Source organism: Galeopterus variegatus, unplaced genomic scaffold (genome assembly GCF_000696425.1).
Source record: "Galeopterus variegatus unplaced genomic scaffold, G_variegatus-3.0.2 Scaffold10691, whole genome shotgun sequence".
NCBI lineage: Eukaryota > Metazoa > Chordata > Mammalia > Dermoptera > Cynocephalidae > Galeopterus > Galeopterus variegatus.
Window position 1 is genome coordinate 34138 of NW_007736802.1, and position 11361 is coordinate 45498.

Sequence of the window (11361 nt, forward strand, 5' to 3'; positions counted from 1 at the left end):
AGAGAGAGAGAGAGTGAGAGCGAGAGAGAGAGAGAGAAGACCCAAATAATAAAAATCAGAAATGAGAAATGAAAAAGGAGATATTACAACTGATAATGCAGAAATGCAAAGAATCATTAGAGGCTATTACAAACTAGTATATGCCAACAAATTTGAAAACCTGGAGGAAATGGATAAATTTCTGGACACATACAAATTACCAAGACTGAACCAAGAAGACTTAGAAAACCTGAACAGACCAATAATGAGATTGAAGCAGTAATCAGCAGTTTCCCAACAAAGAAAAGTCCAGGTCCAGATGGTTTTATTGCTGAAGTCTACCAAGTATTCCTTTAAAGAGGAATTAATAACAGTTTTCTTCAAACTATTCCAAAAAATTGAAACAGAGGCCATTCTCCCAAACTCATTCTATGAGACCAATATCACCCTGATACTAAAACCAGACAAAGATGCAACAACAACAAAAAATTACAGGCCAGTAGTATCTCTGATGAACATAGACACAAAAATCCTCAACAGAATATTAGCAATCAGAATACAGCAACACATCAAAACAATTATAGATCATGATCAATTGGGATTCATCCCAAGGATGCAAAAATGGTTCAGCATATGCGAGTCAATGAATGTGATGCATCACATCAACAAAATCAAGGACAAAAACCATGTGATTATCTCAGTAGATGCAGAGAAAGCATTTGACAAAATTCAACATTCCTTATGATAAAGACTTTTAGCAAATTAGGTATGGAAGGAAAGTATTTCAATACACTAAAAGCCACATATAACAAACCCACTCTCAATATCATTCTGAATGGGGAAAAGCTAAAAGTTTTTCTCTTAAGAACAGAAACAAAACAAGGATGCCCACTCTTACCACTCCTCTTTAGCATAGTATTGGAAATACTAGTCAGAACAATCAGGCAAGAGAAAGAAATAAAAGGCATCCAGATTGCAAAAGATGAAATCAAGCTGTCCTTGTTTGCAGGTGACATGATCCTATATGTACAAAAACCTAAAGATTCTACAAAAAAAATCTTATAGCTAGTAAACAATTTCAGTTGCAGCATACCAAACCAACATACAAAAATCAGTAGTATTTTAATACCCCAATAACGAAGTAGTGGAAAAACTTTCATGAGTAAACAATTAAAACAGTTAAATTGGAGAGCTGGGAAGGAGTAGGAGTTGGAGTTCTTTGGAGAGTTGAGAAGTAAAGGGAAAACCAATACTTCTCAGGTGAGCTGTGAGTAGAGGTTCTCTTTTGAATCCCTAATGAGAAGATATCCTTATTCCTAGTTAAATGTGATGGACTTTATAGGTACTGTGTATGAGGGTTCATGACTCATTTGAACTAATGAGGATGACTTTTCAAAATTCTACCAAATGAATTGTTTCATCTGCATGAAGATTAGAAGCTTCAGTTCACACTGTTTACCATTTACCAGTCTTCAGCTGACACGAGACCACTGAATCTAACAGCTTCATAACAGAAACAACCATAAATCATCTAAATACGAAATGATTAGAGCAGTATTACTGCTGAATTCTTCAGCATCAGAAACTCCCAGGTTATGAAGTATCAATAGCCAGCTTTCATTTTGCTTTACAATAACTTTCATATCTTTTAATATGATTACATTGAATTTTAAGTAAATACTTGACTCTGGTATATGATATGTAGATGGCTTTGTAAAGACCACAAGCTAGTGGGGGAAAAAATCCTATGTTTATTTATATGCTCTGTGGTTGTCCTTGTAAGTTCTTAGAGAGCGGGCTGAACGATTTTGATGGCTTGTTGCTTATGGGTATTCTTTCAAAATGAACCCCTTGGCAGTTTAATGTCAAAGCAATCTCTTGCTTCTCCAATGCAGTATGGATATTGTGTTACTTTTTTGCCACACAGACCATGCACGTCATGCCCTTTAGCATGCCCTTAGCTGTGTCAAATGTTTTACACTTCCTAGATGATAGTTCCTGTACTCAGATTCATTCATTGGTTTGAAGTGGTTTGACAAAATTCTTTCTCCCCGACACAAAGATGTAGGTGATAAGTCTTAAAGTGGATCATTGTTTAGATTTTCTTAAAGATGATTTTGTCTTATTTACATCATTAAAATGCTTTACAGTCACTTCTTGGAGATTTTTTTCAGCAAATCCATTTTTTAAGAAATGTTTTGCCTGACATAATTTACCTATTTTGAGATTTTTATTTGAAAGCATTGATAAATTATAAGTTTCTCAAAATCCTATTTCTTTTGAAATTATGTGAAATAAGTAAATGATCCTCTATGCATCAATCAATCCCCCTCCTCAAAGATAATTTTATCAATTTGATGTATGTCCTTCTTGAGTTATTCCTAAATTTATATTCTCTAAATATATAATATAATATTCATATATATATGACAACATATTAATATGCAATTTACCTTTATATTATTCCTAGTTAAATGTGATGGACTTTATAGGTACTGTGTATGAGGGTTCATGACTCATTTGAACTAATGAGGATGACTTTTCAAAATTCTACCAAATGAATTGTTTCATCTGCATGAAGATTAGAAGCTTCAGTTCACACTGTTTACCATTTACCAGTCTTCAGCTGACACGAGACCACTGAATCTAACAGCTTCATAACAGAAACAACCATAAATCATCTAAATACGAAATGATTAGAGCAGTATTACTGCTGAATTCTTCAGCATCAGAAACTCCCAGGTTATGAAGTATCAATAGCCAGCTTTCATTTTGCTTTACAATAACTTTCATATCTTTTAATATGATTACATTGAATTTTAAGTAAATACTTGACTCTGGTATATGATATGTAGATGGCTTTGTAAAGACCACAAGCTAGTGGGGGAAAAAATCCTATGTTTATTTATATGCTCTGTGGTTGTCCTTGTAAGTTCTTAGAGAGCGGGCTGAACGATTTTGATGGCTTGTTGCTTATGGGTATTCTTTCAAAATGAACCCCTTGGCAGTTTAATGTCAAAGCAATCTCTTGCTTCTCCAATGCAGTATGGATATTGTGTTACTTTTTTGCCACACAGACCATGCACGTCATGCCCTTTAGCATGCCCTTAGCTGTGTCAAATGTTTTACACTTCCTAGATGATAGTTCCTGTACTCAGATTCATTCATTGGTTTGAAGTGGTTTGACAAAATTCTTTCTCCCCGACACAAAGATGTAGGTGATAAGTCTTAAAGTGGATCATTGTTTAGATTTTCTTAAAGATGATTTTGTCTTATTTACATCATTAAAATGCTTTACAGTCACTTCTTGGAGATTTTTTTCAGCAAATCCATTTTTTAAGAAATGTTTTGCCTGACATAATTTACCTATTTTGAGATTTTTATTTGAAAGCATTGATAAATTATAAGTTTCTCAAAATCCTATTTCTTTTGAAATTATGTGAAATAAGTAAATGATCCTCTATGCATCAATCAATCCCCCTCCTCAAAGATAATTTTATCAATTTGATGTATGTCCTTCTTGAGTTATTCCTAAATTTATATTCTCTAAATATATAATATAATATTCATATATATATGACAACATATTAATATGCAATTTACCTTTATATTATTCCTAGTTAAATGTGATGGACTTTATAGGTACTGTGTATGAGGGTTCATGACTCATTTGAACTAATGAGGATGACTTTTCAAAATTCTACCAAATGAATTGTTTCATCTGCATGAATAAGGGAGATTTCCTGACTAAAATTTTATGAGACTGTTAATAGCAAAGTCTGTCCAGGTTCACATCTTCCCTTATTGTGAGCATTTTCTTTCCCCAGGTAGAAATGATTCAGAATGTAAATAGTATCTTTCAAGTTCAAATAGCAGAGCTCAGAATGGAAATAATGTTTATATTATGCAGTATAGCTATGCGCTGTGATTTAAAAGGAAATCGTTTGTAAAAAAAAACTGTGGAATGTTATAGTTAAAAGGTTTAAAATATCTCCCTTTCTTGGTGTTGGTGATAGAGACTTGTGATGTTAAGTAATTCTGCTGGTCTCTTTTGACTTTATAATTCTTGTGTAATTTTTATGGTATGTGTTAATGTATTTACATAAGAATGCAGGCATATGTGTTACATGTATATTATTTTCATATAGTATATTTGTGTTTCTCTCATTCCTCATTCACAAATGAGAAATACATTTATAAATACTTCATGAGAAATACTGATAGAATGTTTAGATCAAAGAGGAAGCAAAAAAATAGTAATAGAAGAGAAAGCAAAGAGTCAACCTGAGCCAGGAAAGGGACTTAAGTGTATTTACTACTAGATACTAAAAAGTCAAGGATATGTGCTTGCAGGCACAGATTTTTATGACCTCTTACTGGCAGGTAACTTTCATAGCGATTTGTTTCCTTTCTATAGTTTTTCACAAACCTATTTATTGATATGAAGTCATTCCAAAGTATTTTGTTTAAAACATAAATGTGTTTTTGTGTTACTGTGAGGATTTTGCCAGATATTCCACCAGAGTGAATTTCTTTATTTTTCAGAGTCTGCCACTGAAGAAGATTCCATGCAAAGCCAGTGCACCCTCAGGTTCCTTTTTTGCCAGAGATAATACAGCAAATTTCTTATCCTGGTGCCGAGATTTAGGGGTGGATGAAACATGTCTATTTGAATCGGAAGGTTTGGGTATGTATTTCCTTCAGAATTTTAGCTGACAAAATACTCAAATTATTTTTGTCTTAGTATAGCCATCAGAAGTTTTGTGTATGATGTTATTTTTTATATTATTAGATCCAAAAAATCTGATTTTTTTGTAAACGTGCAGGTTTGCCGTTGACTTGACCCTTTGAAGATAGAAAAATGAGAATTCTGTCTTATTATTGGTCACCTTGTGGATAAAAGAATGGGATCAGAAGTAGCAGTTTTTTTTCCAAACTAAAAATGAGGGCCATTAGTGCAAAAGTGGTGGATATGTAGACAACACAGAGCTAAATTTTACCACCAGGCTGTAATATGGACTAGAAGGGTAGCTATATAAGGAGAGCACTATTGTCTTTTTACTTCTACAAAAGTATGAAAACACTATCTTCCATGAGCTCTGTCTTTGTTGAGACTGAAGTTTGTTAGTTTATTTATCTATTTTTTAGTGAGTTAAAAATCAAGGAAATGAGATATTGAGATAATTGAAAATGATGGAATAAAACAAAGATAGCTTAGTGCCTAGTCCAACCCAGGTTATTGTGTTTTGTTTTGCTTTCTGATTGAAATCTGGCATATCCATTTCCCGATCATAGTGTGAGCTTTTGTATTTCCTTGGGAAAAACATATTTTGGAGTGTTCAGAGTTTGATACCCTGAGATTAAGTGTTCAGACCTCCTATTTATGCTCTACCAAAGTCTAATTCTGATACGGAGAATATTAGAATTAAAGACCCATTTTAGTGAAATGAGACCAAGTAAAGGAAGGATACATCTAGGGAAAAAAATGCTTTGGCTTTTTTTTTGCCTAAGTCTTTAAAAATCAATTTATAAAATCATTTAATACCAAATATTAGCATCAAAGTAAGCTGAGCATCCTTCAGAGAGAACAAGTATACAAATTACCTTTCGAACAGTCGAAGTACCCTTTACTCCTAGACCTCACAAAGCAATATTCCCCTGCAGAGCCTAGGGAATTGATGGTAACAGCTGAAATCTTACTCATTTTATATGCTAAAGGAAATTTGTATTTATTCTAAAAGGAGTTGATGTGATATGGAAAAGATTGCCATCAAATTTCTCAGAATTCTCTCTGCAGAGAAGAGAATAACACGAATGTAGACTGAGAGAACATTCTAGACCTGAAAGAAAAACCAGAATATTTGTACAGTAGTATGCTGTATATAGCATTGTGTTCCTGGAATGCTCATTAAATAGATGGGCTTTGATTGTTCTTACCACTTCACATCAAAGTATAGCGAATTTGGTGGAAGATGTATATGTTGTGTAGATGATACCACTCTTCAGTACAGTGGTAATTTTACAAATAGATTTTAACTTACAGGTTTGCAGGAAACTATGTGAGTGGAGGACTATGGAAAAGGATTGTGGAGGAATTATTTGGAAAAAAAATACCCTTCATAAATCTAGTACATTTTCATGAATATATGTAGCTGTATAATCAAATATTAGTCACAGGGAGTGCATTCTACACCTGTGGACAGTTGACATCATGATTTAAAAGTCTGGAGTGTCCCTGCATTGCTACAAAACTGCCACATGGGGAAACTGCTTTATTACTATGTCGATTTGTTAGTTTGTTCCTTGTATAACTTTTCATTAAAGAAGAATTTTTCAGTGACTTCTATAGGCCAGTGGATTACTAAGAGCTATGAATGTAAATCTAATCTTGTCTCAATTTTCTCAAGGTCCATGAGTTATTTTGTTAGTTGAACTAATAAAACTTTGACATAGAATCTAAGAAGAGTCAATCTAATACTATATTTTTCCTGCTGAAAATATCACTATTAGCTCAAGATTCTAGTGTGTATTTAATGCATATTACTTACCTTGATGGCTTTAAAAAAATGCAAGTAATAAATAATGCATTTTATCCTGAAACTATAATGCAACTTATATAATGACCTTGGTTTATAAATATGTGTTCTGTAGCTTATAAAATTATGTCAAGAATTTTGAGATGGCCTACTTCTTCACTGTTTGAAAAACAAACTGACATTATCAAAAGACAGCTCATGATAATTTATGTGTGTAACTATTGAGTATTTTGCTTAAAAATCTTTGGTTTTGATTATCTTATGTATTATAACTTATCTTAAAACTTGCAATTAACATGCATTTATATACCCAAGAAAGTTTAATAAGACCAACTTCTCAAGGCAAGAAAATTTAAAATCATTTTTAATCTTCTCAGTACCAAACTAAATCAAATAGGTAGGCTTTCTAGTTTGCTGCTCAATGAAAAGATAAATTTGAAATTTCTGTGTCTCAGAATAGGACTTGTGGTGATGTATAATATATAATAGGCCCTGGGGAGACAGAAGAAGGGGGCCAATCTTATAGCATTGACTTTAGGATTAGTAAGAGAAAGGAAACAGCTGTGCCCCTAGATGTTAATGATAATCAAGAGGAAGGACAATGAGAAATTCCATTTCCCCAAGTGGAACCCTTTCTCCTTGGATTCTATTTTTATTATTCACTGTGGGTGAGGAAGTGATTGAGCCACTGCTGATGGCCTTGGACTCTGTACTTGCAGAATTGACTTTCTTGCAACAATAACACTGTGTACTCTGCTTGATGTCTTTTCACACTTCACTTTTGAAAGGGAATTTAGGGCAAGGGTTTTTTTCTTTTTTTCCTACCTCAAGATTTCATTTCAGTAGCACACAAGATGAAGAACATCCTTTGTGTCCTAGTGTTTTGAAGAGCAAATAAAATGAAAAGATGCCCTGATGAAGGGGAAAAATGTGTTTGAATGAATAATAAAGTAGATCACTGTACTGAGTGTGTATGAAGAGGCTTCTGTTTTTAGCCGTTCAAAGGTTTTTGCCTGCATAAAGCATCCTTATCTTTGTGGCAACTGATATGCTACCCTCTGTTTCAGTGCTTTTTTTTGTACAGTTATTTGTCAGAGGATCTTGATTCACAATTCAATCTGTTCTCTTTCCACAACAGCTAATGACAAGAGATCTCAGTGGGTGGGGCAAGATGTGCTGGGGGTGAACGGGGCAGTGTGGACAGCTGGCTGATTCCATATGCTTCTTTCATGCTTCTTGTCTTTTCAATTCTTGGCAGATAACTTCCTATGCCACATGCGAGAACATACAGGGTATTACCTGCAATTTATCTTCTATGATATTCTTGAGAAATAAATTTTCCTCTGTGAAATGTCAATTCTTAGATCATTAAAGTTCACTGTATCCTGAATGTTGTTTCAAATGAGCCAATAGAAAAAGGTCATGAAAAGCCTATTCATAAAGATTTATAAAAATCCAATTAAGATATAAAAATGTTGGACATCTTAGTACTAAGGTAAATGTAAATTAAAACTATAAATATCATATTTTAGAAAACTGTATACTTAGTGTTGGTGAATATGTAGGAAAACAGTCTCTTCTATGCATTGCTGAAGAAAATTGGGAATTGATATGCCTTCTTTGGAGGGCAATTTGACATTATAGATCAAAGACCTCAGAAGTGTTTACATACTTTGGTTAAGTTGTTTGACTTCTAAAAGTTTATCTGAAGGAAATTAGAAGGGATAGGCATCCAATATTCATTGAAACAATTTTTGGAAAAAAAAAATGGACTATGATATTTGGTGGTAGCTTAAAACAAACTATGGTCATCCATAGATACCAACCAAAAATAATATTCCTGAAACTATTTAAGGATTTGGGAAAATATGATATAGTATGACATAGGCTTACATATTTATACCTAGTATATAAAATTCCATATTCATGAAAAAATAAACAGTACTTGGGTTGTAAGTGACTTTAGATAGTAAATAATTATGACATATAATCTGAAACATGAAGAATTAATTTTATTTACATTAAGATATAATTGGACCAATTTGTATAGAGAATTATTTAGTGACATAACATTTTATACATTGGCATATGATACAGTCTTCTTTATATCATTGAGGTTAAACTGACCCAAGTGATCATGAGATTGTATACTGTATAATAACAGATAACACAGATTTTTGCATGCTCTGTGGAGCATATTCTAACCTTAAGAGTCTACATGTAAAGCTCAGCCTGACCCCTGCTGTTCAAATCATGTTGACATGTAGGTCAATAACTGGAAGAGAGTTTTTTTTTTTTTCATGTCTCTTGTTTATTAAGATTAATAATTGGTTTTATTAGAATCCTTTAAAATATATAGAGTTGTGCTTTAAGTTTAAAAAGATGAACATGGGTATTTTCTCAAATTTAAAAGTATATAGGTTATCAATCTAAAAATAAAAATAGTACCCTAATAATTATTTTAATAGAAATGAACTTTTAATTGTGTAATAAAAAAAAATATTTAGAAGGCTGTGGGTGTGAAAGCTAATAAACCATCTCCTTAGATCGGCTGTATTCTTGGGTGGGGGGAGGTTATTATTCGTAATATACATTGGCACAGCAATTTAGAAATTCTCAAGTTAGTTCATTTTGTTTTTTCCAGAGCCTTGTTTATTTTGCTTTATTTGCATTCTGGTGAGCTGGGAGATGGAAAACAAAAAGGGTATGGGGGGGATGCTTTAAAAATACACTTTTTTCTTTGCTATAATTGTGTCAATATCACTATGTTATTGGATGATTATAGGATTTGGAAGCCAGTGACTATTCTTCACCTATATCTCTGAGAAAGAATCTACTCAACAAGAAAAGGGTTTGCTCCCTACTGTGCAGCATGCAAATGTGTGTGACCTGTTTGAGTGTAACTTTTTATTTTCTGTTTGTGTTCGCCATGTGGTTCTGTCTTCTTTTGATGCACCACTCTGATGAGCACAGTATTACAAAATCCTTTGTCCTATTGAACGTTGGTCAGCATTTTGTTTCAAATCAAATCTTACCTAAATGCAGTATTGGTTTGATTTTCCTGCACAAAAGTGAAAAAGATTGTGCATGGGTTTTTAAACATTAATATTTTTCCATTTTACACTTTAAAATATATTTTATATCTGTTGCATCAGAAAAAGAATTTATGCCTGCTTTCTAGTGTTTGATAAATCACCCTTCGTTCTTGTTACTGTTCTTGTTGTCTGTATTGAGCACTATAAGTGTATTATTGTGGAAAAAAAGCTATATTACTTTTAGTTGTATTAATGTAAAATAACAATTTCAGGACACTCATTCAGCTCTGGGTATTTATATTCATGTTCTTTCTTTCCCAGGATCATTTTCTTTTAGACATTTTTTTAAAGCACTTTTTTGTTTTATAAAGTACTTTATTTAGCACCTCAATTCACTTTTTACTTTTGAACTCAGGGAACCTTTGCAAACCTAGCCATTTGCCCTATGGCAGGAAAATATGAGAGAAAAACATTGAATCTGATTCAGAGAGCTAAATGTCTCCCTGGGATGATAGCTTTATCAAGCACTTTACAAAGTTAAGTTTGCATTAGGAAAGTGAACAGATTTCCAGCTTTTCCAAGATTGAATTTTCACTATACCAGTGTTTGATAGTTATAGCTATATGCTCAATAAAGTGTAGCTAAGCAGTGTACACATGCTACCATATGTATTTTCTCAACAACCATAATTTTATAAATGAGAAGCTGAGACGTCAAGAATTAAATCACTTCCCTGATGCTACACAGCTTCTGAATGGCGCATGTATGATTTGAATTCAGCTCCATTCACCTCCAAAGATCATGCCCCTGTGTTACAAAAAGTTCCGATTTGTTTGAATTAATCTTAGACATTTGTAGAATTATTTCAAGTAAAAGGAAAAATAAAATATAAATCTAAACCAACTTTAAAAAGACTCTTACCCTCTTACCTCTGAGTGCTGTTCTACGTGGTAGTCACTTAATCTGTTAGTTTAACATAAGTGCTCGGTGCTAGAGAAAGAAAGAACCCTCCTTGTTCCAGGATATTTCTTATCTTAGCAGCAAAGATAATTAACTACATTCTGTTCTATGGATCTTCCATTACTGATGAGATTATGTAAATGAACACCCCTTGTTTATGTGATTCATATGGATGTCATATTCTAGTTTAAATCATTCTGTCTAGTGATTCTAAGAAACTTGGATACTCACACACTCAGCATTGTTAAGTTTGTGAGAGTCTCCCTTGTTTGCATTTTCCTTCTTTTCAGTTTCAGATCAGTGTTACAGCCCCCAAATTGCTATCCCTAATTGCCTTCTACATCTAAACTCATAGATTTCTGTGTGAATCTAACTCCAGTGACATGACACGGGGAACAGCTTATGACTATCTCTTCACTTTCTTGGGAAGTAGCTTTTGTACCTTAAAGGTCCTGGCAGGAGAGAAATGCGTATACTATCCATTAAGGGCTAATCCAATGAATGAATTATTTTCTCTCCATTCATCAGCACCACTGTTATTCTTTACATGCATAGAGCATGTTTCATATATAAAAGCACGTATAAATATATTTAGCAAAATAGAAATAGGAATGATAACTGATATTTTTTGTTAGAATCATAACATTGATTAATACAATGCTTATCAAACTTTACTATACATACCCATCACCTAGAGAGCTTGTTTAAATGCAGTTTCTGATCACTAGGGCTGGGATGGGGCCCAATAATAATTCAAAACAAGCTACGAGGTAGTGCTGATACTGCTAGTTGTGGACCACACTTTAGTAGCAAGGGAGTAACATTTATTGAGTGTTTACCATGTACCAAAT

General features: G+C 33.2%; 1 protein-coding gene across 1 annotated transcript in view; it reads left to right on the plus strand.

Annotated features, from left to right (window-relative positions):
• GAS2 (growth arrest-specific 2) overlaps window positions 1-11361 on the plus strand; it is a gene marked incomplete at its 3' end in the record, with an annotated part of 55067 nt that overhangs the window by 31361 nt on the left and 12345 nt on the right. The window contains exon 3 of the mRNA XM_008594389.1: window positions 4525-4666. Within this exon, the coding sequence (XP_008592611.1) occupies window positions 4525-4666 (142 nt within the window). The remainder of the gene's footprint in view (window positions 1-4524; window positions 4667-11361) is intronic.